Source organism: Sinocyclocheilus rhinocerous, unplaced genomic scaffold, assembly GCF_001515625.1.
Source record: "Sinocyclocheilus rhinocerous isolate Xijiao unplaced genomic scaffold, SAMN03320098_v1.1 scaffold254, whole genome shotgun sequence".
In the NCBI taxonomy this organism is placed as follows: domain Eukaryota; kingdom Metazoa; phylum Chordata; class Actinopteri; order Cypriniformes; family Cyprinidae; genus Sinocyclocheilus; species Sinocyclocheilus rhinocerous.
In genome coordinates, this window is record NW_015628690.1 from 931,392 (window position 1) to 958,542 (window position 27,151).

Sequence of the window (27,151 nt, forward strand, 5' to 3'; positions counted from 1 at the left end):
AATAACTGAATCCATCTCCGTTTAAATTCTAACAAGCGAGCATTTCGAAACCCGGTGATAACAAGTAGGCCGCATTTAGTGCAGCCTCAATCAAACTACCCGTACGACCGATACCCATTAATGTCTCCCGCCCTGTAATTCCGCACACCGGAATGATAGACAACTTCTTCCACCAATGGAAGGTTTGTCTTTTGACAGCCCCTCTGAGGATGGACCAATCAGCGGACAGCAGATGAGATCGGGGCTGCGCGTTCGACCTAGCGCTGGCAAGAGGTTAGTTCCTGCTCTACGCTGGCCGTTTCCTGTAATCGTACAGTGTTGTGAGACGGAGAAAGCCATGTGTGTCGATGCAAAGGTAAATTTAGCACCCCGAAATTATTGCGGGGAAAGTTGGGGCAGTGGATGGCAGCGTTATTAGGGCATATTTTAGTAGAAAATACGCCCTGGCCAAGTCGAAACAGCTTTGCGGCCTTGTCCATGTCTGTTCGTAGTCGGGCTATGGTTTTTGTAGCACGTTGCCTTTGGTTTGGTCCGGTTTGTTGATGAGAGAGATTGAAAGAGAGTCCGAACGAGAGACTGTGAGATGTATTATGAATGATGGACGATCACTGATACAGCTTAAATCGGCCGTCAGAGAAAAACAAAATGATCGAGAACATATTTAGCATTTGTAGCAATAGGAATCGCCATTGTGAACATTGATGGGGTTTGTCGAGTGTCTGCTTTAAGACTGTTGTTCCACATTGATGACAATGCAAAGAAGGCAGTGTTGATTTCGGTTGGTTTCCGATGGACTATAAAGAATATATTACTGGTAATACAAATTTGCGCTCTTTGACTTTTAAAAACAACGTTATGATACTCGCCAAGTGACATACATGTCAGTCAGACATGATGCCATGTGAAGTGATGGCGCTGCCATTCAGTAAGATGCAGCAACTATATACTATAAATGATTAAATTAATGTTTTCTTGTCTTTTCCAGGGCATCAGTACACACATTTATTGATGGATCTCTTAGAGTTCACTCCAACCAGAGAAGCAAAAAGTAACTCCAGAGAGTAGGAGAGGATAGAGGGGAGGAAGAGAGAGAGTAAAGAAGGGTGAACCGGTGGACTCTCTCTTTTCCTGTTCCCCACTCCCTAATAATTCGTTTCAGGTAAGTTTACCTGTCAAACAGGAGACTTTAATACACTGGAGTTTGCATACTAACTGTGAGAGTTGTGAACTTGGTACTAGTAATGTAGGGTATCTTTAACTTGATGAAGGTACCTGTAGAATTATGTATTTTATTATATATATTGTATAACAGTACTGAGCTATAGATGCATATAGATATTTATCTAATTAGTATATATAATTATGATTTCATTTACTTTATGCATGTGTATGTTGTACTTGGTATGATAATATATTTATTTTTACATTTCATTTACATTTTTATCGTAAACAACGTCCTTTGAATTTATTCATTTAAGGCCAATTACTTGATAAACTATTGCTGCATAAATGAAATCCAGTAACTGTCCTTAATAATGTTATTACTTCATTAATGTATGGGAAGAAATACTTGGTGAAGATGGTTACAGTTTCTCTCTCTCTCTTTTTTTCCTTCAACAGCATAATTGCAAAATCTCTTCAGACTTGTTGGATGTTTTTGTACCGACACTGGATGTCACACATTCTTTTCTTTTTTTAACAAACTCTTTGACAAGATGGCAGACCCCATTATGGACCTCTTTGATGACACACCACTGTTCAATTTGGATTCCCTACCTGAGGATGCATTCTCCCAGGGCTCCTCAGATCCAGTCGAGGAGGCGCTGAAGTTGGCACTGGGCCATGTGGACCCACCTATGGACCCTACACTGGATCCTGGTGTCCCTGTGCTCAGTGATGTTGTCACAGATCGAGCTCTAATCCCAACACCCCTCGCAGCTCCTGTCTCTGTCCCACTGCAGACCCTTCAAACACAGCAGCCCACCCAGATGTCCCATGAGGTTTCTGTTGCCCCGGCTTCGATTTCCATTCAGCCTTCTCTCTCGTTGGCCAGTAATAGCAGTGGTGCAGCAACGGTCCTGCTGAGCTCCCCTCTTGGAGTACCTGTGTCCGTCGCCACCCAGCAGCTGCAGACTCAGCAAATCACTGTTACGCAACAGGCAGGAGGGCAGTCGGCCCCAAAAATTTTAATTCTCAAAGGCCCTCAGGGTCAGACTCAAGTGCTACAGGGTGTCACCGGAGCCACAGGCTCTCCAGGGAAAGTCACCCTCGCTAGAGTTCTGACAGGGACCCCACTTAGGCCAGGGATGGCGGTTGTTTCCGGGGGAACGGTGTTAAATGCGACATCTCCTGGGCAGGGACAGGTCAAAGTAGGCACTGGAGTTCAAAGGCTGGTTCATACACCAAATGGCCCGATGAAGCAGGTGTTACTGACCTCGGTGCCTCAGACTCAATCGCAGGTTCAGACGCAGCCAGTCCAGGTGCAGATACCTGCGCAGACGCAGCTGCAGTCACCGTCACAGCCAGCACAGGTACAGGCGCTGGTCCAGGTCCAGGTGCAGCCTCAGACACAGGTGGCATTACAAACACAGGACCAAGCGCCGGCTACTACATCCCCTGGAACGACAGCAGCGGCCGTCCGACCTCAAGGTGTCACATTTTCAGCAGTGTCACAGCAGGTCAGTCTCTGCAAGTTTTATTATGGTTAATTACAAAAAACCCCAGAAAACAACAGTTTGGTTGCTTGAAATAAAATAACCGTTAACCTGAATAAAATATTTTATTTAAATAAATAAAAATCTATTATAAAAATTATATAATTATCCTTTGTATAAATTATTATATGAATTATACATTTTATGTAAACATATTTCAGCTAGTTTCCTAGGCAGCATTTCTGAAGTTCTAAAATAATTAATACTTAATTAATAACAATTATATGGACTTAAAGTCTAAAAATGATGAGCACACAACAAAATTACTAAAACTTTAACTACAATTAAAATAAAAACTAAATATAAAAATGAAAACATTCAAAATATTAATAAAAACTTATATCAGTGATACTGAAATATCACTTGTTTTTACGTTGTTTTTACCAATTTGAATAGAAATCTTAGATATCTTAGTTAGAATCTTAATAGCCCTTTTATCTCTATTCAGGGGGAAGCAAAGAGGATCACTCTGGTGCTACAGCAGCCCTCGCAAGGTGGAGCGACCCAGGCTGGGACAGTGACAGTAGGGGGAATTGCAGGGGCGGGTCAGCAGGGCCAGCAGCACAGGCTGGTGTTAGGCTCTCTGCCAGGGAAGTTGGTCCTGCAGGGAGGCCAGCTGGCAGCTCTCGCCCAAGCCAAGATGGGTCAAACGGGTGCACAGCCGAAAGTGCTCACCATTCAGCTGCAAGTTCAACAGCAGCCCAACCAACAGGGAGCCAAGGTGAGTGAAAGGACAGGTCGTGTGTGTGTGTTGGAAGATATTATTTTTCTTGTAACTTGGTGGTGACGGGAAGCTTTTTCTCTGTGTGCAACAGTTTCAATTGGTTTCTGGGGCAGCTAATGCTGGTGGCAGCCCTCAGGTGGTGCAGATTTCTCAAGGCCAAGGAGGACAAAGACTAGCAGTGCCTCTTAAACTACTGCTGCAGCCACAGGTAGGACAATCCATACATTGGTGTACGCTGAGCCATAAAGTAACACATTGCATTCTATTATTTCTGTACCACTTAGAATCTGAAGAATATCAAGTACTGTTTTAAAGTTATTTAAAGATGTTGTATAATATGTATACTCTTTTTAATACAATTTGTCTGGTTTAATTCCTTATGATGATTCTGATTTCTAAATGGGTCCATGAATGGTTCTTTTAATACCTAAAAGGACAAAATGCTTGGTAAAAGAAAATACATTTCATTGCCAAATTATGAGAAAATTCGAATAACTAAATTTAAACAATTGTTGTTAAAGGTACATTTACACAGACTTAAACGGCCAGTTATTTAATTACATTTCTGCTGCATCATTTTAATCAAATAACTTTCCTTAATTGTGTAAATTAAGATCTTTAAAAAATACTAAAACAAAAATGTATATTGAAATTGCATTACATTTGTAACAACTACATTTAAACGCTTTGCCATTTGAACAACCACCCAGTAACTAGACTGGTTTAAGTGACACAGTTAGTTGTAAGCTTTATGTAACTCAATAAAGTCAACCAAATGTTATTTTGGTTCCAATTTTCCAAAAGAACTGATTCTCTGTTCCCAAACATTGTGTTTACATGGTGACAAAGTGCAGTTCTCAAAATAAACTGTCACTTTTTCTGCAGTCAAGCACTGCTTCCAGTGCTGGTGGGGCCATTTCTGTGGTTAAAGTTATCAGTACCTCGGCTGCAGGCTCTGCGTCCTGCACCACCACTACAGTCTCGTCTTCCGGTGTGCGTTTGGTGAAGGTCCAGGAGCCCGTTCGAAGAGTGGAGACCCTGTGCAAACAGGAGAAAGCAAATCGCATTGTTGCTGAGGCCATCGCACGGGCCAAAGCCAGGGGTGAAAGGAACATCCCCCGTGTGCTCAACCAGGATGAACTGCCTGCCGGACAGACCTCTGCAGACCTAGAAGGTGTCACAGGAGCTGGAGGAGCCAAAAAGAAAGGAGGAGGTGGAGGTAGTGGTAGTGGAGGGAGCAAGAAGAAAAGCCCAAGTGCGGGTGGAGGGAAAGTGGTGGTGGGAGGAGACAAGAAATCCAAGCCGAAGACTCCAGGAGTGGTTTCTGGAGGCGGAGGCAGTAAAAGTAAATCCAAGACTAAGCTCAAGTAAGTTATTATTTCTTATCCTCTTTGGATGAGTTTGACTCATTTATGTATTTGCCTCTGCCTGTTTTTGTTCTCACACTATATTCCCTCTCTATAGCACCATCACCCCAGTGGGTGGTAAGAAAAGAAAAAGAAATGCATCCTCTGATCATTCAGATATAGATCTAAGCCCACCTGTTTCACCCCGCACACTGGAGGAGGAAATGTCACAGGTATTACGTGCTTACGCATTTACTTGTTCCTGATCTAAAATCAGTCACTCAGTTACAATGGCAGCCATTGAAGTACTGTACATGTTGGCAGGCATTAGAGCTGCATTATGTGACACAATTTTGAATATAGAGAATCAGAACAATGCCATAAACCTGATTCATTGACTCTACTGTGATCCTGTTCTCCCAACAGAAGCGACGTTCTAACCGTCAGGTGAAGCGGAAGAAGTACACGGAGGATTTGGACATTAAAATAACTGATGATGAAGATGAAATAGATGCGGATATTGACGTAACCACAACTCCTGTGTCTAGTGCAGGGCATCTGCAGTCTATGGGAGCAGAACTCCATCAGGAACTGGATGGGGATGGTCTTCCCAGCATGCAGTTTTTTGTGGTACGTCAGCAGTCTAGTCATAGCAGGTTGGACGTTTGTGGTTCTTCCTGCCATTTTTTTCCCCTTTTCATTACTGGTTTTGTCAGACGTTTTTAGCTGTTTACAGTTGACACAATGCCACCAGTAATAAAGTCATGTTGATATGTGTGGACATGTTTCTGATTTGTTTCAGGAGAACCCAAGTGAGGAGGACGCTGCTATTGTGGATAAAATATTGTCTATGCGGGTGACCAAAAAGGAGGCAAGTATCTGTTCATACTAATTACTATCATTAACTTGTGAAATCTTGCACTAGTCTGTTCTGACTAAACCTTCATGGCATTTTCTTGTCCTGATGCAGGTGTCTCCAGGGCAGTATACTAATGTGGAGGAATTTTTTGTCAAATATAAAAACTAGTAAGTCATCACTTATTTTCTCAGGCCTTTTTTTTTTTTAAATCAGACAATCTTTAATTAAAAAGTTTTTAATAAGTTTTTTTCTATTTTTAATATTATTTATTTACATTTTCTGTTTTTCACTTGGCGTGGTGCTAAATTATAAACATTTGATCAATCAGTAATTTTTTTTTTGTATAATTTTTATTTCTTGAGAATGTTTATTTATGATGTTTCTAGCTCGTACATGCACTGTGAATGGGCCAGTCTTGAGCAGCTGGAAAGAGACAAGAGAATCCATCAGAAGCTGAAGAGATTCAAGACAAAACAGGCACAGATGAGGAACATATTCCAGGAGGTAAGACCCTATCAATTTGAAATTAGGCAAACATGCCATGTTTTGTTTGGTAGTGTAAGTCATATGGCTTTAGCAGATCTCACTAATTTTGTTCTTGAGGATTTGTGAGCATATCTAGAATGCTTCCCTGTGCTTTAGGATGAGGAACCTTTCAATCCAGACTATGTGGAGGTTGACCGTATTTTGGACGAGTCACATAGTGTCGATAAAGACAATGGGGAGGTAAGAATTCATCGACCACAGACAAAATTTTCAAATAAGAGTGTGTATTCAAACTGATATTACATGTGTTTGTGAGTCTATTTGACTGATTTGTTAAAAAGAGTCATTTGTTCTTGTATCAGACTGCACTGGTCTAACTGTGCATGGCCAGCATGGACAAAGTGATTTTAGCAAAATGTTTGGTTTGTTTGTTTGTTGTAGTATTTCTTGGTACCAAGTTTTATTTAATCACATTTAATTCAAACTGCACCCTGCCAAAACACTGGTTCTGAGTGTTGTTTTTTTCCCTCTTACAGCCAGTAGTGTACTACCTAGTGAAGTGGTGCTCTCTGCCCTATGAAGATGCTACTTGGGAGCTGAAGGAGGATGTTGATGAAGCAAAAGTGGAAGAATTCAGGAAGATTGAAAGCCGCCCGGCCCGACTCAAGAGAACTGTGAGATACTGGCACGCTCATCCACTGCATACTGTTTTATCTGCCTCTTCCTCTCTCCTTTCAGTGCCTACTCACCAGAGCATTTTTACCCTGTCTGTATTCTTTAGTTTTCATTAAGAAACAGGCGAGACAGTGGTTAATTATTAACAAGACTTGCTCTTCCATCAGCCTCGACCTGCTGCAAGTGCCTGGAAGAAGCTTGATGAGTCCAGAGAGTATATGAATGGGAACCAGCTCCGAGAGTACCAGCTGGAAGGAGTCAACTGGCTGCTCTTCAACTGGTACAACAGGTAAATACCCTGCTAATATACTAAGATGTGATTAAATTTGAAGCTGAATATAAAAGGAGTTTTAAAGACATCCACAACTTTCAAAGAAAGTTTTAATTTTTTCTACACATTTTAAAGACCTTTCCACATTGGTGAATGTTAAAAGACCACTTGAATTTTTATTTTTGTGCATTTTAGTGTATGTGCTTTAGGTTTGAGGCATCTTTAGGCTTGTGTACTCTTACTCGTGACAAAATAAACGGATGTGCTTTTTTTTTTATTTACATGCTTTCTCTTCCAGGAAATTGAACCAAGAATATTAATGATTAATTCCCTGCTTAGGGGTGCATAAAAATGTGCTCTAGAATCAGATTGTTCCCTCACCCTCAATTATAAATACCACCTGCCACTGATCCAGTGCTACAGCAGTGAACAGACAGTAGCTTGGTGATACAAAACCATAAGTAAATAATTAGCCTACTATTTGGACACATCAGCAGCCTCATGATGATGATCGTGGGCGTCCTTATCAGAACAGTCACCGTGGGATCTTTGTTTGAATTATGGCCTTACTCAAATAACAAATGCAGGCTCATTTCTTCTTTATTACCGTATTGGCCCGAATATAAGACGACCCTGATTATAAGACGACCCCCCCTTTTTCCAGATGTACCTTTTGGGAAAAGGGCTTTTTAAAAACCAAATCTTGTTTTTTCAAAGTAAAACACATTTTGTCTTCAATTATTTTCATATTGCATATTTTTCCTATTTTAATTTTTGTTTTGAAAGTATGGTAAAAACTGGTAAAATGTACCAACAATCACATTTAAAAAAATATACACTTTTGATATACTCAGTTACTACTCCAGTGCGCTTAGTATGGAACAGTAGTCAGAAGTTTAAAGGAGTGAGCATGAATGATCTTCTTCTGAAAGGTCCAGATGTTCTTAATCCCATCAGAGCTGTCCTTCTAAGGTTTAGAAGAGGAGTTTATGCTGTCCTCTGAGATATCAGGAAAATGTAGAACTCTGTATGGTTGGAGGAGAGAAAAATGCATCTCCATAGGTTTCTGTGTAGAGATGATCAGAGTGAGGAAATAGGAAAATATGCAATCACCAGAGTTAACATCGGTGACCGACCAGCAGGGTGCATTGCACAGTTAGCCATGCGAGAAACTGCAAAACTGAAAAAGTTTTCTCATCTACATGAAGAGCGCAAAGTTATCGAAGCGGATAGTTACCGTATTGTCCCGAATATAAGACGACCCTGATTATAAGACGACCCCCCCTTTTTCCAGATGTACCTTTTGGAAAAAGGCTTTTTAAAAACCAAATCTTGTTTTTTCTCAGTAAAACACATTTTGTCTTCAATTATTTTCATATTGCATATTTTTCCTATTTTTATTTTTGTTTTGAAAGTATGGTAAAAACTGGAAAAATGTATCAACAATCACATTTAAAAAATATACACTTTTTGATATACCACCATAAAAAAAAAAAACAGGTAGCCCATCTGAATTAGGACATTTAGGCTATCCATCTAATAGTAGCCTACCAAAATCTTATTAACAGTAGAAGTTAAATCTTACTGTAGTCTTCAAATCTGGGTACTGTCTTACGTTTTAAAATCACAAAGGGAGTTTGGTGCCATCAGGCTAACGCGACAGTCACGACTCATGCAGCTTTAAGGTTTTCTGCTTCTTTTGTTTTTACTTGCGATCTTTACAACAGGCATTACATTACGTATTTCATGGCACACTCGTTTTATGCGCATTTGGCGCCACCTAGTGTTGTGGGTGTATTATTGACATGTCAAAGTCTAGACCCTGAATATAAGACGACCGCGTTTTTTCAGATGTATTTCCAAGAAAAAAAATATCGTCTTATATTCGGGTCAATACGGTACTGTCTGATTCTGGCAGGACTGCAGGCGTAGGTGAAAATGGTGCCGAGATGGTCTATTAATTGATTTTGTCCATGATACACTCTAGGGCAGGGGTTTTCAACCTGTGTGGCGCCCCCAGTTAATTCAGAGACATTCCCTTGAGGATTTATGAATATGAGTTAGCAAATATTTAGCCATCCACTTGGGGGCAATCTGACTCCCACTGCTAGTCGACAGTTAGAGCAGAGTTGGCTCGAGTATCTGTCACGCTTATTGACAGTGTAAGATGATTTACAGTTAGCCGTGTCAGAAATCCAACCACGGATTGGCATGTTGTTATCTCAGAAACAGGCTCAGCCATCACATTGAATCAGGTAAACTGGTTATATATTTATGTTTCAGTATAATTACGCACGCTATACCAGGGGCGGATCTAAACCCTTTTTAGGTGGATTTCAGCCCCCCTATCTGTCACCTTAGCCCCCAAAACTATCTTAACGATCAGGCCAGTGCTGCTTCCTCTAGAAAGTTTTTCATTCTCACGTGTTTTAAGTCTTGTCAGTTTAAACATCAAAGTAATTTTAAGCCATTTAAGCCAATGTATTTTTGGCCATTTAAGCCAAGGTATTCACGCACTGTGATAGAGCGTTTCTATGCGCACGGCTCTTTTAAGCCATTTAAGCCCAAGACATCTCAGTGCGGTACGCACGCGCTGTGATAAAGCGTTTCTATGCGCACCGCTCACACACCTGAAGTGCACAAACAGATAGCCTTCTCAGACAGCAGGTGAATACCAATGACTGTTTTGACCAGTATCCTTGTAAGCACAGTCAGTTGTTTTAAGTGAACGTAAACGGTAAAGAAAATATCAGATGTACATCAGTATAACGGATCCGTGCATTTCTTATATAAATGTTAATCAAAAAGAGCAAAAGAAAAATAATTTGCTGCTTTAATAGCTTTAATGGATATTTGCTTTTATGTTAATGTTAATAAAGTAATTCGGTGTGACTACAGTATTCGCTGCTTTAATGAATATTTGCGTTATGTTGATGTTAAAGTAATTCGGTGTGAATACAGTAATGGGGGGGGGGTTACTTGGGGGGGCGCGAGTGAAATTAGACAAACTTGGGGGGGGGCACATGTCCTAAAAGGTTGAAAACCCCTGCTCTAGGGTTTGTCACAAATTGCGTTCAAACAATTTCACGGGCTCAATAGTAGTTATTTCAGTAATGAGATTAAATGGATTGACAAAACAGTAGGCTACAAGTTTGTATGTTTTGTTTATTGTTTCTATTATGTATTTTCTTTTTCCTGAAGAGAATTGTTGTTCTTTGTCCATTTCTTACACCCTCTCTTCTGTATTCATGACTTCCCACACAGGCAAAACTGCATCCTGGCAGATGAAATGGGTCTGGGGAAGACCATTCAGTCCTTAGCCCTGCTGTCAGAGGTGTTTGCTGCAGGGGTCCAGGGGCCGTTCCTCATCATTGCCCCTCTATCCACTATCACAAACTGGGAGAGAGAGTTTTCCACCTGGACCGATATGAATGCTATTGTTTACCACGGCAGTCTGGCCAGTAGACAGATGATCCAGCAGTATGAAATGTACTGTAAAGATGACAAGGTTGGTATAGATGTGTGCATTGTGTTTATGTCACATCAGTTTGATTGCTACTAAACAGCAGTGCTGTTATTTTTAACTAAAACTGTAATTTAAATAAATCTGGTATATTAAAGAGTATATAAATATTAGAACCATAGTTATTTCAATTAGCTGCCAAGGCAGAATTCCTAACTTTCATTTAAGCTGAAATACTAAAATTACTAAAACTGAAATAAAAAAGCTAAATGGAAATATAAAAAAAACAATACAATTACAAAACTTAAAATATAAAATTAAAACTCACTATATAAAAATAAAAGCTGCTAATAAAAGCTCATTTTAAACATTAATAAATACTAGAGTAGTAAAAAAAAGTAGAAAGTTGTTAATTCTAGTAGTATATTTTGATAGCCCCGTTCTGAATTCCTCTCTCCCTTGCCCTCGTTTTTGTCTTCTCTAGGGACACTTAATACCAGGGGCCTATAAATTTGATGCTCTGATCACAACCTTTGAGATGATTCTATCAGATTGCCCAGAGCTGAGGGAGATTTCTTGGCGCTGTGTAGTTATTGATGAAGCTCACCGTTTGAAGAACAGAAACTGCAAACTACTTGACAGCCTCAAGATGCTTGACCCTGTAAGTGATTCATATTTCTATTTTTTGCTTTCCTTAAGAGAAACTGAATGTATTAATGTGTTAATTATAGGGCTGTGAATCTTTGGGTAGACAGCAAATCGATTCGATTCACGATTCATAGGTTTTCGATTTGATTCAAGAACGATTTTTGCAAATTCAAAACAATTCGATTCGATTAACGATTCGATTCTGCATTTAAGTGCATTCACAGGATTATTTAAATGCTTCCCCTAAATTCTTTAAATGCTTAGTCAGGGGGCAAATTACACAGCAGCCTTTATGGTTACAGAACCATAGGTTAGAGAAAAAAAACACTTTTGTCCATTGTTAGATAGGGATGCACCGAATGTTCGGTAACCAAAATTATTCAGCTGAAAATAGCAAAAAAAGCTTTTTCGGTGTTCGGCCGAATAAGCGAAAAGACAGAATAAACTGTACCGAACAATGACGTGACGCGAACAAATAGCAACAAGAGTAGAGTGAGAGGCGCAATGCAACAAACATGTCAGCAGTGTGGAAGCATTTAAAACTGTCCGAGAAAGACGCAAAAATCATTTCAAGCACCGACAGCGAGAGACTGTTTAGTACTGCATCACATGTCTTCGATGAGAAGAGGACGGGGTGATTGTTGCTGGTTACTGTATGATGATTGAAATCGCGAAATGGCCTTAAACAATTAGTAAATAAACTGCAGAACGTTATGTTTTCTAATACACGCACGAATTGCATGTATTCTGACAGCGCTGCAAGAGCTCGCGGTGCTATCTGTTCGTTAACCAGGGTTCAAAGTCCAAAGCGCGAGGAAAATCTGCGCTGAAACAGTGTTACTCCTCAGTTGCTCAGTCACATTTTTATGATTTTTTTTACAAGGCACGTGACAATGTGATACGTGCGACATATTCTTAATGAGACTCATTTATAAATCTGCTGTGGTCTTCCTGTGCGTTTCCGCCAAAATAAAAGTTGAGAAAAAGCAAGAACTCTATCAACATTCATAAACGTTAGTATTGTAATTTTACTGTTCTGTAAAATAAAATAAAAAGTAAGACAATAATAATGATAATAATTTCAACAGCTCTGTTAATGCATTTATTATAACATTCACACATACTGTAGTGTTCAAACTGGGATCTGTAATATTTTCTAATGTTTTAAAAGAAGGCTCTTCTGCTCAGGAAGGCTGCTTTTATTTGTATAGTAAAAAATACATACCTGATTCAAGAAGGGGATCTGATCTCCAAAAAAATATTATTTTACTAACTTATTAATTTTAAGTTAAATTGTGCTTTGTTGGTATAGTGCAGGGGTAGGCAAGTTCGTATATTATTTCTTAATATTTCATATTAATATATATACTGCTAGAATGTAAAAAAAATGTTCAGTGTTAAATATCTTTAAATTGTTGTTTTGTAATTGATTTTTTCTTTGAAAAGCAAGACAAAACAGTAAAAGGCACATTTTGGCTATTTAATTTGTGCAATGGTGAAAAAAAATTGGCAAAATACATGGGGGGAAAAAAACTCGAAAAACCATGTTCGGTATTCGGCCTTTGGCCCAGTGTTTCATTTTGTTCGGTTTCGGCTTCGGCCAAGAATTTTCATTTCGGTGCATCCCTATTGTTAGATGCTATTTTAATGATGCTATGGCATGACATGGCATATGTAGAAATTTATGTAAGCCAAGATTTTAAAAAAGAGCTTTAAAAGTATTATGTATAGGCTTAACATTTTGTCACACCAGGGGCATAGCCATCATTTCAGAAGTGTCAAATACAATAATTTTATGTGTGTATTTTTTATTTTTTTTACAAGGAATTATTTTCTTCTCTTACTTTGAATTTGCTATAAGACATCATATACACTTCTGGACAATAATCAATCATTTGTAATCTATATTTTTTTCCTAATGGCAATTTTATGATTGTTTTATATACTACAAACAATTAATTCAATTTTCTGCACAGAATAAGGTAGAAAATATACTTTATAGTTTCTGTACTGTAATAAATGATATGTCAATTAGCACTGCAGCATTCATAAATATTATTTATTTATTGTGTTTATTGTCTTAATGTTTCAGTTCATTCTGCTTTTTATTCAGCTTAGCTGCAGATATAGCCTGGCACGTCTTAAGTTCTATTAGCGCGAGATCACTTCTCTTTCAGTGCGAAAACTTCTTTATCTCAATTTCATAAAATAAAATGCTGTAGTGTTTAACTTTTCCTCTCCATCGGCGAATGATGATTCTGAAAGAAAACATGCCCGAAGTCTGTTTGCTATAGCAACGAGTGCTACTTTCATGCATCTGATTATCAGAAAAACCTTGCACTCTTATTTCAAGGTTGTTGTTAAAGCGGTGGTTATTTTAACGGTTTCCTTCATACATTCGGTTTAACAACATTGTTAAAACACATTTCTCATTCAATGGAACTGCGCATATGCTTTAGACACTTACATTTGTGCTCCGTCCATCCAATAAATGCGCAGCCTTCGACTGCTCAGGTAATGTCGTCGATATGACCGAGGGCCATTGAAAAACTACAGAAAAGTAAAACTACTTCACTTTAGCATTACTGGCCACGAGTACTAAGGAGAGATCACACATCAGCTGCTCAAAAAATGTGTCAGTGAGACGAACGGAGTGCGAGTGCAATCCTGTGACAGTCACAGGCGGTAAATATTTGAGCGCGTGAAGGAGAGATGCGAGGGTACGAACACTGTTCAAGGTCTCCATTAATTTGTGCTTGTAGTAATTTAATGTGTATATATTTTGAAAGCATTGAATCGCTATAGAAATCGCGATTCATTCGATTCTTAGCGTTTTAAATCGATTACTGTCCGAAATCGGCGATTCACGATTCAAAAATCCATGTTTCAAGATCGATGCATTGCATCGTCTGGGTTTGTAATCGATGCATCGAGAAAACGAGTGAATCGTTACACCCCTAGTTAATTACAATAAAAACAATTGTGATTCCTTTCTTTTTTTTTCCTGTTTTCAGGAACATAAAGTGTTGTTAACAGGCACTCCACTTCAAAACACAGTAGAGGAGCTCTTCAGTTTGCTGCACTTTCTGGAGCCGGCCCAGTTCCCCTCGGAGATAGAGTTTTTGCGCGAGTTTGGAGATCTTAAAACAGAGGAGCAGGTAGGAAAAATGTGGTAACATTTTGGCAAATAACACAATCTCTGTTAAGAGCATCAGCAGTTTCCAACACAGTCACTGTCTTTGATTATCAGGTCCAGAAACTGCAGTCAATTCTAAAGCCCATGATGCTGCGTAGACTGAAAGAAGATGTAGAAAAGAACCTCGCCCCAAAACAAGAGACCATTATTGAGGTATGAACTGTTTCTAGCATCAGGACTGTTTCTTGATGATTAATTCTCTTTGCTTTCGTAAGTTCTGAGTGCATCATTTTCTGTGGTCCCCAGGTGGAGTTGACTGATGTACAGAAGAAGTATTACCGTGCTATTCTAGAACGTAACTTCAGCTTCCTTAGCATGGGAGCCACACAAAACAGCAATGTACCCAATCTCCTCAACACAATGATGGAACTTCGAAAGTGCTGCAACCACCCATACCTCATTACAGGTAATGAATTTATGGATGTTCCCTGGTAGTGTCTCTTGTTTGTAATTTTAGCCTTGCAATCTTTGTTTACATGTAGCTGAGCATAACAGGTTTTACTTCAAACCAGGACCACTTTGGTCCTGTAGCACACACACACACAAATGTTTGCTTGTTGGTTTCCAATCCTAGTTTTTAGTTTGTATTGCTCATCTTTTTGTTATCCACTTTTTTATCTCTCTGTGCAGGGGCTGAGGAGAAGATAGTGGCCGAGCTGAGAGAGGTGTATGATCCTCTGGCTCCAGACTTTCATCTCCAGGCTCTGGTGCGCTCTGCAGGGAAACTGGTCTTGCTGGATAAGCTGCTTCCTCGCCTTAAGGCTGGCGGGCACAAGGTGCTCATCTTCTCACAGATGGTGCGATGCCTTGACATCCTTGAGGACTACCTCATACACAAGAGGTATAGCTTTAGAAGTGTAAACTGTGAAATGGAAATGTGTGATTTGTAAGGCAACTGCAGCCAAATAATTTTAATTCTGCCATCTGGTTTGTTAGATGGATCTAAAATTAGATGTGTTCTCTCTGATTAGATACCTGTATGAGCGCATTGACGGGCGGGTCAGAGGAAACCTGCGACAAGCGGCCATTGATCGCTTTAGTAAACCCGATTCAGACCGGTTTGTCTTCCTGCTTTGTACCCGGGCTGGAGGTTTGGGCATTAATCTGACTGCTGCTGACACCTGTGTCATTTTCGACTCTGACTGGAACCCACAGAATGATCTTCAAGTGAGGATCTCACACTGTGGTTTTTTTTTCATAGTGATTTCAATGCATTAAAGGTGATACAGGTGTTCAGTTTCATTGTTTGTCTTCTCTTCCACACAGGCTCAGGCACGTTGTCATCGTATTGGTCAATCTAAAGCGGTGAAGGTTTATCGTCTCATTACCAGAAACTCCTATGAGAGGGAGATGTTGGACAAAGCGAGTCTTAAACTGGGACTTGATCGAGCTGTTCTGCAAAGCATGAGTGGAAATAAGGACAGCAGTGTTAACGGGGTAAGAATGAAATAAATCATATTGCTTTGTTAAAGTGATAGTTTACCCAAAATGAAACCTGTATGTTTTGTTGAATTATTACTTTAAATTCAAGTTCAACACACAAGTCACTTTATGATAGATCATCACTCACTGGTATGCTATTAACTTTCCTCAGATCCAGCAGTTCTCAAAGAAGGAAATAGAGGATTTGCTTCGTAAAGGTGCTTATGCAGCCATTATGGATGAGAACGACGAGGGCAGCCGTTTCTGTGAGGAGGACATCGATCAGATACTTCAGAGAAGAGCAACTACCATCACTATAGAGAGTGAAGGCAAAGGATCCACCTTTTCCAAGGCCAGCTTTGTGGCGTCTGAGAACCGCACAGATATTGCTCTGGATGATCCCGAGTTCTGGCAAAAGTGGGCCAAGAAAGCTGACATAGACATGGACTCTCTCAACAGGAAGGTACAGCGTAGCATTTGGTAAATGGTTACTGTATTCTTTATTTTCTGTAAGTCTATCCTTTTTTTCATGAATCTCTTGTTTTCTTTCATGCAAACTCTTTGCAGAATACTCTTGTGATTGACACACCGAGAGTAAGAAAGCAAACGCGTCAGTATTCCAGCCTGCGTGGAGAGGGTGGGGATCTGTCTGACTTGGACAGTGATGATGACTACCCACCCCATAATTCCCGACCATCTCGGGCCTCTCGACGCTCAGACCGGCATTCTGGTGGTGGTTATGGGCGCACAGACTGCTTTAGAGTGGAAAAACACCTACTTGTTTATGGGTTTGTGGCCTTGTTTCTTCCTGATCGTGTTTTAGTTGTGCTGGTTTTCATTTGTTTCTTCATCTCATGAGTGTGTGAAACTTTCTGTGGAATTATGATTTCATACTTTTTAAATTTCAACATGACTTTGTCTATACAGGTGGGGCCGTTGGCGGGATATCCTGTCTCATGCTCGCTGTAAGCGGCGTCTCAGTGAACGTGACGTGGAAACCATCTGCCGTGTCATCCTGGTTTTCTGTCTGATACATTACCGTGGAGATGAGAACATCAAGAGCTTCATCTGGGAGCTAATCACCCCTCCAGAGAATGGACGAGAACCACAGGCTCTGCTTAATCACTCTGGTATGACTCTCGCTTATTATAGTATTTTTATTTTAAATTAATACACCTTGATTCTTCCAGCAAGGACCCTCAGGTGGTGTTCCATCAGGTCTTTAGTTTTTCATGGTCAATATTATCCAACCACCTTTCAACTATCTCTGAAATTCCTGTATGATTGTTGCATTTCTAACTTTCAAATTGGTTGTGAATCAGACATTACTTTCTGCTTATTCATCATGGAAAAATTGAGAGTAAGCAATGTATGAATATATTCACACAGAACAGATGCCCCCCAATATGACTGAAAGAAAAGACTAATTTAAGAAAATACTCTTTATTGGGGTGGCTTTATAAAGCTACATCCTATGTAGGTTAGGGGTGTGCGATATTGACAAAAAATAATATATCTCAATATTTTCTGGGATTTTATCGATAACGATAATTAGACAATATTTTGCTGTTGTGCTGGTATCTTAAGGACTGTCGTGGACAGCTGACTCCTAAAGTTTTTGATATTCTTCATATTCTGTGTGGTGGTCAGATAACACTGAAATTAGAATAATAAGACTTTTGGGCTGTTGCCAAGCAAATGAAATCAGTATCAACAAAATTCATCTTTGTAATGCAGAGGAAACACAGAAGCTGCATCTGAAGTTACATTTAGATGCATATACACACTGTTTAATGCAAGACATGAATGCATTTAACCTGCAATTACAAATGCATAAATCATATATTAAACATTAAAAAGTTTAATACCGATATTTTAAATTATTTAAATAATAAAAGATACTTTGAATGTGAAATTAAAACCGCCAGCAGGTGGCAGCAAGTCACTTAATAAGTGAGTCGTTACGATTGAACCGAATTAGGGATGCACCGATACCGATACTGGTATTTGGATTAAAACTAAATCGTAAAAATAAGACCATTTATAGGGGCATTCACTATAAACATAATTTATTTTCAACCTTAGTCATACACGACTTTCTGGCGAAAGTGAATCTAGCAGCCTGTGTGATGAATAATTTTTGGTTGATTGATAAAAAGGTACAGTATGTAATGGATTACAAAGTTATCTAACATTATCAAGCTGAATTTGTTCTGACAGTTAAATTCTGAGTTTTTGTCATGTTTTATTACCATTTTCTAAACTATAGCGAATAAACTGTGATAATGTGAGAAATGTTGAAGGTGTCTGAATAATTTTTTTTGACTATTTGAAAAATGAAGTTAACCAACTAACATTATATACTCTTTTGGTTTCTGTACCCAATATTTAAAAAATTTACGAATGCAATAAAAATATCGGTATCGGTACCCCGTATCGGCAAGTACCAAAAATAAAAGTATTGTATCGGGCGAGTACTGGAAAAAGTGGTATCGGTGCATCCCTAAACAGAATCATTTAAACAGTTGATTCATTCAGGAACGAAACACCTTCATGTTGCTCAGAGGCGCAAAACAGTGCTGTGGCTGTGTTTGGAGTGAATTTTGTTGTCGAAATAAAGCAAAAACAGGAAATATGGTGTCTAAAACGTGAGTCTCTTAATTAACTTCACTCTTAACTGTTTATTGAACTGTTGTAAAAAAAATCAATATCACATTTGTAATCATTGTAATTTTTTAAGCGTTTTTTTTCCGTTACTCTTTGTTTGAAATTGATTAACTAGGCTATATGAAGTGGTATAAATAGCCTATATACATTTTCTGCCCCCATGTCTTTAATTTTGTGATCATTCTAAATGTAGTGAAAGTGCAGTGAAAGAACACACACTACGCACGCGCACTAGTCTAGACTTCACGTGATGAATGCGTGCACTCTTGTAGGTGTGTTTTGAATGGTTTCAGCAAAATACTCGATAATGTCAAATCGCACATCGTTAAAACAACAATTACGATATTATCACTGACGATATATATCGCACACCCCTAATGTAGGTTGTGAAATAGAGCATTAGCTAAACAAGCTTAAAGGTTTAATAAGTGCTCATAATGGTGCTCTCCTTTCCTTTAGGTCTGTCCATCCCTGTCCCTCGTGGCAGAAAGGGGAAACGAGTCAAGGCTCAGAGCTCTTTTGATGTGCAGAAAGTTGAGTGGATCCGAAAGTATAATCCTGACAGTCTTTTGCTTGATGACAGTTACCGAAAACACCTCAAACACCAGTGCAACAAGTATGTTAGACATATCAGGGACACTATTATATTATTTAATTATACTCTGCAAAATATTAGCTTGAGTGTCTTCAATTCACTGTCTTTTTTTTTCAGAGTGTTGCTGAGAGTACGTATGCTGTATTACCTGAAACAGGAGGTCATTGGAGAACATGCTGATTCTGTATTGAGAGGAGCTGATGCAAGGTATAGCCATCATCTAATTTCATTGCTTTAGACAAAATTACCATCAATTTTTTGCATCTAAATCTGTGGTTTAAAGCATCTGCTAAAGAAATGTAAATCACCAGTATCATAAGTTGTCATTAAATCTTGCATTATTTAATGTTTTTATGCCTTGGTTTCTTTGAATTGATCAGGTTTTACAATTTGCGAAACTCTTTTAAATTCCTTCACTGCTGCTAGTGCGTTTCATTTGCAGGGATATTGATATCTGGTTGCCTGAAATGGAGCAGCAGGATGTTCCGTCTGGCTGGTGGGATGCAGAAGCTGACCGATGCTTGCTTATCGGCGTCTATAAGCATGGTATGTGGAGGCTTTGTTAAGGTCATGTCATCTTCAAGGGTGTCCCATTATATAAGAAGAGCTTCCTTAAGTCGTTAGGTCTTTTAGCTAGATTCAAGTTTTACAGATCATTGATGTTTTCATTGATCTTGTATCTCTGTATCTGTATCTTATTTCAGGATATGAGATGTACACCACTATGCGTGCTGACCCCTGCTTGTGTTTTGTTGAGCAATGTGGCCGTCCAAATGAGCAGGACATTAATGCGGAGCAGCAAGCAGCAGACCCAGAGCTTGGGGAGGGGTCAGTTTCAAACAGACCTGGGCTTTGTTTCTCAAAAGCATTGTGAGCTAAATTGATCACAGAGATCATTGGTGATAATGGTTTCTACGATCTACTTAGGCTTACAATGCTTTTTGGGAACCGCAACCCTGATCTCTAACACCTGCATTATAATCTTCTAGCTTATATGATTTTTCTTGTAAACTTACATGTTCTTATTGTGTTTTAGAGGGGACTATGACAAGTACTCAGAAGATCCAGAATTCAAACCTGCAACAAGACACACCAAGGAGGTATATGAAGAGGTAAACGTGTTTTGAATCACGTTTTTTTTTTTCCCTGTAACCTTTAAAGTGTAATTCGGGCACATTTATCTTGTGGAGTTATTAAGAGTTTAAATTTAATAGAAAATATGGATAATGTGCTCCTCAGGCTGATTCGGTGAATACAGATGGTGAGATTTGTGTGGAGGATCGCTCTGTCCCTGTGCAGGTTGAGGGGCCATCTTCGGGATCGTCAGATTTGTGTTACTGGCCAACAAGCTCGTCGCTCACAGCCAGACTACGCCGTCTTATCACAGCCTACCAACGCAGTTACAGACGAGAGCAGCTTAAGATGGAGGCAGCAGAGAAGGGCGACCGTAAACGTAGACGCTGTGAGCAAGCAACAAAGCTCAAAGAGATAGCTCGACAAGAACGACAACAAAGGTATGTTCCTTAAGTAAACCATTACAACAGCTTCTTCTTCAGTCTCGATGTCCAGCGTTCTCATAAGCTTCTCTGTTTCAGGTGGACTCGTAGGGAGGAGTGTGATTTTTACAGGGTGGTATCAACGTTTGGGGTCGAAAGGATAAAGAAAGAAGCTGATGCTCCAGAAGGGGATGAGCATCATATGGACTGGAATCGCTTCCGTTCTTTTGCTCACCTTGATAAGAAATCCGACGAGAGCTTGACGCGTTACTTCAAATGCTTTATGTCCATGTGTCGGAAAGTGTGTCACCTTCGGCCAGCACGTGGAGAAGGTACATTATACTTTCATTTTTTTATGTACTTTTACTGGAAGTCGATGCGAAAGTGTTTTATATTCATCTACTCGTATATTATGACTTCTTTTTTAGCTAAACTAGATATCGAATATGAACCTGCTTGGAAATTGGTTTAGATAAATCTTTTAAAAATCATTTTCAGGAGTTGAAATATAAATATTAGATATAATATCAATATTATATGAAAACCTTAAACTTGAAGCTGCCTCATTAAATAAGAAATGTTGCCTTGGAAGCTAAATGAAATGCGTTGTAAGTACTAAAATTATTAAATGGAAATAAACATATTAAAAAAATAATTCTATATACAGTGGGGAAAATATTTATTTGATCCCCTGCTGATTTTGTAAGTTTGCTTACAAAGAAATTAAGGGTCTGTAATTTTTATGGTAGGTTTATTTTATCGTATAGAGACAGAATACCAACCAAAAAATCCAGAAAAAACACATTATATAAAGATTAGAAATTGATTTGCATTTCAGTGAGTGAAATAAGTATTTGATCCCCCAAGCAAAACATGACTTGGTGCAAAAACCCTTGTTGGCAAGCACAGAGATTTTGATCACTCCTCTTTACAGATCCTCTCTAAATCCTCTAATCCTTAAATCCTTAAGGTTTCTTGGCTGTTATTTGGCAACTCGAAGTTTCAGCTCCCTCCACAGATTTTCTATAGGATTGAGGTATGGAGACTGGCTAGGCCACTCCATGACCTTAATGTGCTTCTTCTTGAGCCACTCCTTTGTTGCCTTGGCGGTATGTTTCGGGTCACTGTCATGCTGGAAGACCCATCCATGACCCATCTTCAGTGTTCTGGCTGAGGGAAGGAGGTTCTCGTCCAAGATTTTACAGTACTTGCAGGCGCTGCAGGATTTCAGTCCATTGCGGATTGTGTAGTGTGTTACCAATGTTTTGCTTGTTGACTGTGGTCCCAACTGAAGATCATTAACAAGATCCTCCTGTGTAGTTTGGGGCTGATCCCTCACCTTTCTCATGATCATCCGTACCCCATGAGGCGAGATCTTGCACGGAGCTCCAGACCGAGGCTGATTGATGATTTTGTATTTCTTCCATTTCCGAATAATCGCACCATCAGTTGTCTCCTTCTCACCAAGCTTCTTGCTGATGGTCGTGTAGCCCATTCCAGCCTTGTGCAGATCTACAGTCTTGTCTCTGACCCATAAAAATGGCAGACCCTTCATTTCTATGAAAGTGGGCAAACTTACAAAATCAGCAGGGGATCAAATAAATATTTTCCCCACTATAGCTTTATATAACACATTGTCTACTGTTATCCCTTCTTCCTCTATTAGAATCTCAAGATTTGTCCCAGTCTCTGGCCCCCATCACAGAAGAACGAGCCTCGCGCACACTCTACAGGGTCAGCTTGCTGTGCCGGCTACGTGAGCGCGTTCTTCCCCACCACTCATTGGAGGAACGCCTCAGTCTGGCACCACTCTCCTCTGACCTTCCCAACTGGTGGAGCATCCCACAGCACGACCACGAGCTGCTCTTAGCTGCCGATAGACATGGCGTCAGCCGCACTGAACTCTCAATCTTCTCTGACCCACAGTACTCATTCATTCAGGCCCGCCTCGACTACCTCCAGAACCAGCAAGCCCAAGCCGCTTTGCAGATTCACACGTTAAGTCAGTCACAGGATCCGACCAGTATCAAAGAGGAGAGCCTAGATGATGAGTCTCAGCTGCTGGGGGTGGAGGCCCTCTGTTCGTCAGACTCTCCAGCCTTGCTCCTCACCCATTCTGAGGGAAAAGTTGGAGTTCAGGCTGGATGGAGCTGGAAGAAGAGCAAAAACAATGGGCCCAGTGAGAGAAAAGGAGGAAGAGAGAGAGGTGAAGGGCCTTCGGACTCCGATTCTGATTCAGACTCGGGCTCGTCTTCCTCCTCCCGTCATTCTGGCAGCTCAGATGATAGCGGAGACAGTGATGCCGAGAGAGAACAAGGTGAGGAGGCACTGTTGCATTTAAATTATTTATGGCAAACTACAGCTTAAAATATTATTTCTTATTGTTTTAGCCTCATGATGTTCAGTATGCAACTCATTTAACTTTTAACTCATTTAACTTTTTGCCAGTCAAGCTCAAAATGTTTAGGGTAAAATACAGTAAAAAAATTAGATAAATCAAGGCATTTTTGTGCAAATTGTTTCATTATATAAACACCAGAAAGAATTGTCCTTTTTTCATTTCTGTTCATTCATACCAAATTAAAACAGTAATAAACAGTAATATTTGTATTTATTTATTCAGGGTAATTAATATTTTATTCAGCAAGGATACATTTAATTGATCAAAAGTTACAAAGACTTTTATAATGTTATGAATGTTTTCTCTTTCAAATAAATTGTTTCAAACCTTCCTGCAGAAAAAAGCACAATTTCTGTATAAATAATCTTACCAAAATATTTTTCGATTTTGCATTTTTAACAAGTATTTGAATGCTTTGAAATTGCCACGTTGGGTTTTTTGCCGTTTTTGCATTTTTCTATGACAGGACAGTATAGATATGACAGGAAGTGAGTGGGAGAGAGAGATGGGGGTGGGAACGGGAATGGTCCACAAGGCGGGATTCGATCTCGGGATTCGATCTCGGGACACTTGAAACGCAACTGCACCATATGTCAGCACGCTACCCACAAGGATATCGGCGGCGACATACAGATCGAGGCGGGATTCGATCTTGGGACACCCGAACCGCAACTGCCATGTGCTGCCCACAAGGCTATCGGCGCCGACCACATAGGAACTTTGACATTTGAGTGACTCAATTTGCTGAATCAGATTTTTTTAATCCATTTCGTTACACGATTCACTGAGTTTGAACTAATTCACAGAAATGAACTTACTAACTCGCATAGTTTCTGTTACTTGAGTTTTAAGGATTAGTTTACCTACAAATCTAAATTTTCTAAATGTCAAACCTGTATGACTTTGTCTTCCATAGAACATAAAAATGTATGAGCTATTTTCTTAATCATTCTGATCTTCACTGAGCATTATGTTTTTAATAATGGTTAATTTGGGTTGATTTGAACGTGATTTGTTACTAGAATGATTCTGATCTCTTAGTAGCAGCTCTTAAGATGTGCGATGGCGATGAAGAAAACAGCATCCTCTCCCTCACACCATCTCAAGAAGGCGCCCCACCCGAGTCCCTCACTGACCCTCTGAGAGTTGATTGGCCCAAAGACCGTGTGTTGATAAACCGAATAGACAACCTCTGCTCGCTGGTTCTAAAGGGGCATTGGCCGTCAGGTCGACGCTACGTCTCTGACATACAGCTTAATGCTACATCTGAAGAGCATGACCTCGGAGATGGCCTAGGCTACCCCGGAGTGGCACGCAAAAGCAACAGTGCCCTGTCTGCTGAAGCTCTTGAAGGCCAAGAATCAGAGTTCACAGTAAAACTCCTAAAGGTGAGGTGGTGTTCAGACATTTATGAACCTCTGCTGTCTCTTAAATGTCTGCTTTGTTTCATTTTTGCATTTGTTTCACTTTGTTTAGGAGGAGGGGCTGAAGTTGACATTTTCTAAGCAGGCTCTCATGCCAAACGGTGAAGCGAGTGCACGCAAAAAGAGAAAGGACCACGAGGTACAGAAATGCAGTCTTATAAATTTGCCCAAAAGTAACCTTTCAGTTTACATTGGTGCATTATAAGTATTTCCAGCTATATAATGTTTTTTTTTTTACATTTAGCTGGTAGATGCCGAAGGGGTTCTCCATGCTCCCCGCAGAAGGGACCTTCCTAACTGGCTCAAAGAAAACCCAGATTATGAAGTGGAGGGAGACATGTTAGAAGTAAGTGCAAAACTCAGGTTGAACTCTTCTTTTCTGAGTTCTTCTTGGACTGACACAGCTAAAAATGTTTCTCTTTGTTGCAGTTACTGGTGAACCGGACCAAAAGGAAGAGGAGGAGGAAGAGGGTAGAGAAAGGAGCAGCACTTACCGGCAGTGAGAGAGTGAAGGTCATAGACATAAGGACAGGCAAGAAGGTGAGGGGAATACATTTGACAGTTCTGCCATAAATAACACCTTTTCCCTTTTAGACCACAAAAAGTAACCAGAACAACTGTTTTTAACATTGGTAATAAGAACTTTTTCTTGAGCACCAAGTCAGCATATTAGAATGATTTCTGAAGGCTCATGTGACACTGAAGACTGGAATAATGCCTGCTGAAAAGTAGTTTTTTTTTATTTTTTATCAAATAATGATTTGCTGAGCATTAGAGACTTCTTTGAAATCTTACTCTGACCAAACTTTTTAATGGTAGTGTATGCCATTTCCATGAAACAACAGTTTACACTGTTGTACATGGGACTGTTACTGTTAGGTGCAGTTGGTTACAAACAGTGACAATCAGTTACCAACAGTGCAGTTGGTCTTACACTCTGTTTTATACTCTCTTTAGTTTGGTGGAATATACGGGCCTTTACTACAGGACCTGAGAGAGCACCTGGAGGAGAATCCTGACCACGTTGTAGCACCAGAATGGTCTGAGACTGTTCGCAATTCGGTTAGTGTCTCCTATATGTGACCCTGGACCACAAAACCAGTCTTAAGTCGCTGGGGTATATTTGTAGCAATTGCCAAAAATACATTGTATGGGTCAAAATTATCGATTTTTCTTTTATGCCAAAAATCATTAGGATATTAAGTAAAGATCATGTTCCATGAAGATATTTTGCAAATTTCCTACCGTAAATATATCAAAACGTCATTTTTGATTAGTAATATGTATTGCTAAGAACTTCATTCGGACAACTTTAAAGGCGATTTTCTCAATATTCCAGATATCACAATATTACCCTCAGATTCCAGATTTTCAAATAGTTGTATCTCGGCCAAATATTGTCCTATCCTAACAAACCATACATCAATGGAAAGTTTATTTATTCAGCTTTCAGATGGTGTATAAATATCAAGACTGGTTTTGTGGTCCAGGGTCACATATTAGCTCAGTGTGTTTATGGTTATCATCTTCATCTACCCTGGTTGTATAGTGTATTTTAGGTCAGTCGCAGTCAGTGGTTATTTTTCTGGAATTTAATCTGACCCTTCTCTTCAATCTCAGGGCTTCTTGCCTGAGAGTTTATTCCACAGACTGTTGAGTCCCCACGCTTCAATCCCCAAAAAGAGTCGACATTACCTCTCCACCCCTTCCATCCAGACTGATGACCCTCTCCTGGGAGGCGGCGAAGGCGAGACGTTAGTTTCTGACGGCGCATACATGATGGACGACGAGGACCTGGAGGACGGCAGTCACCTCACGTCATCTCACCACTTCCTTACTCCAGCCTACGATGTGAAGATGGAGCCGAGCGCTCTTGATATGGACGGAGGCGACAGTTTGTCACAAGGTGGCTATGATAGCTCAGACAGAGAGGCCATTTTGGATGATGTCATCATGGCACCGAAGAATTCAGACTCTTCCTCAAGCTCTGAGGATTGACCAAATCTCATGTTAGATGTAGTAAACTGAGATCATGACAGTCTTTTATTTTATTATATCCTGCCTTCATTATTTTTATAATTATTATTGATGTTATTGCTTAAAATATGGAGTAACAGATTTGTTTTTTTCTTGGGTTGGATTTGTACTTGACTGTTTTGTGTAGGAAAGATATAGGCGCTTTTTTTTTTTTTCTTTACACCTCATTCAGCACATTGTGCAAAATCTTAATTCCAGATGGATGAAATATATCAATTTCATGTCTCACATACCCACAGTAAGCCCCTTTCATCCTTTATTGGCTGGGAAAGGAAGGAGCTGTTTGTCTCACTCCCTCTGGCTGAACTGTTTAACAGTGTGCTGGAGGATCCATAGTCATGCACTGAGCTGAGCCATCATGGTGCCTCGGTCTGGTGAAGAACATGGAGTTTTTGTTGGATGTATATCATTTTTTTTTTTTTGTGTTTTGGGGGGGGGTGTAATATTTGGGATTAAGGGTTAGTTACTGAAACAATGTTAGACAGATGATGGCTGTATTGTACAAAGTAGAGTTGGTCTTATGCCTGCAATGATGCAAAAAATTATGCGTTTATTCCCGGTTCAATAACTGACTCCAACTGTCTCTGTGATATAAATATGAATAGCAGTCTACAGTGGAAACTGATGTCTGTTGAATTCTTTTCATCAAGTGTTGGTATTTATTTGAATAATGACTACTCATGGCCCTTTTTATTGACTTCTTGGAATACATACTGAGTAGAAGAGC

The 27,151-nt window shown here is 39.7% G+C and overlaps 1 protein-coding gene and 1 long non-coding RNA gene across 4 annotated transcripts; one reads left to right on the forward strand and one right to left on the reverse strand.

Moving 5' to 3' along the window:
* Positions 1–282: 282 nt before the first annotated feature.
* LOC107738141 (chromodomain-helicase-DNA-binding protein 8) lies at positions 283–27,073 on the forward strand. Of its 3 annotated transcripts, none has more exons than XM_016549841.1 (39): positions 283–355; positions 986–1,159; positions 1,621–2,678; positions 3,163–3,435; positions 3,530–3,646; positions 4,324–4,805; positions 4,903–5,017; positions 5,211–5,414; positions 5,587–5,655; positions 5,755–5,810; positions 6,030–6,147; positions 6,286–6,369; positions 6,666–6,803; positions 6,972–7,093; positions 10,340–10,583; positions 11,023–11,199; positions 14,201–14,344; positions 14,437–14,535; positions 14,629–14,788; positions 15,013–15,223; positions 15,354–15,549; positions 15,649–15,819; positions 15,977–16,267; positions 16,372–16,592; positions 16,732–16,934; positions 18,931–19,087; positions 19,184–19,273; positions 19,509–19,612; positions 19,771–19,894; positions 20,103–20,178; positions 20,306–20,580; positions 20,662–20,894; positions 22,229–22,879; positions 24,005–24,351; positions 24,440–24,526; positions 24,632–24,733; positions 24,817–24,927; positions 25,345–25,449; positions 26,008–27,073. In XM_016549841.1, the coding sequence occupies exons 3-39, from the start codon at positions 1,716–1,718 to the stop codon at positions 26,383–26,385; spliced, it is 7,698 nt and encodes a 2,565-aa protein (XP_016405327.1). In that variant the 5' UTR covers positions 283–355; positions 986–1,159; positions 1,621–1,715; the 3' UTR covers positions 26,386–27,073. The 3 variants fall into 3 exon arrangements, with proteins under 3 accessions (XP_016405327.1, XP_016405329.1, XP_016405328.1); XM_016549843.1 differs by having other exon boundaries at positions 24,008–24,351; XM_016549842.1 differs by lacking the exon at positions 986–1,159 and having other exon boundaries at positions 291–355.
* Positions 5,263–22,185, reverse strand: LOC107738145 (uncharacterized). Its single transcript, XR_001639858.1, has 3 exons — positions 22,094–22,185; positions 16,577–16,581; positions 5,263–5,274 (listed from the first exon to the last, which is right to left on the reverse strand). It is a non-coding gene; the product is annotated as an uncharacterized LOC107738145 (long non-coding RNA).
* Positions 27,074–27,151: the final 78 nt, after the last annotated feature.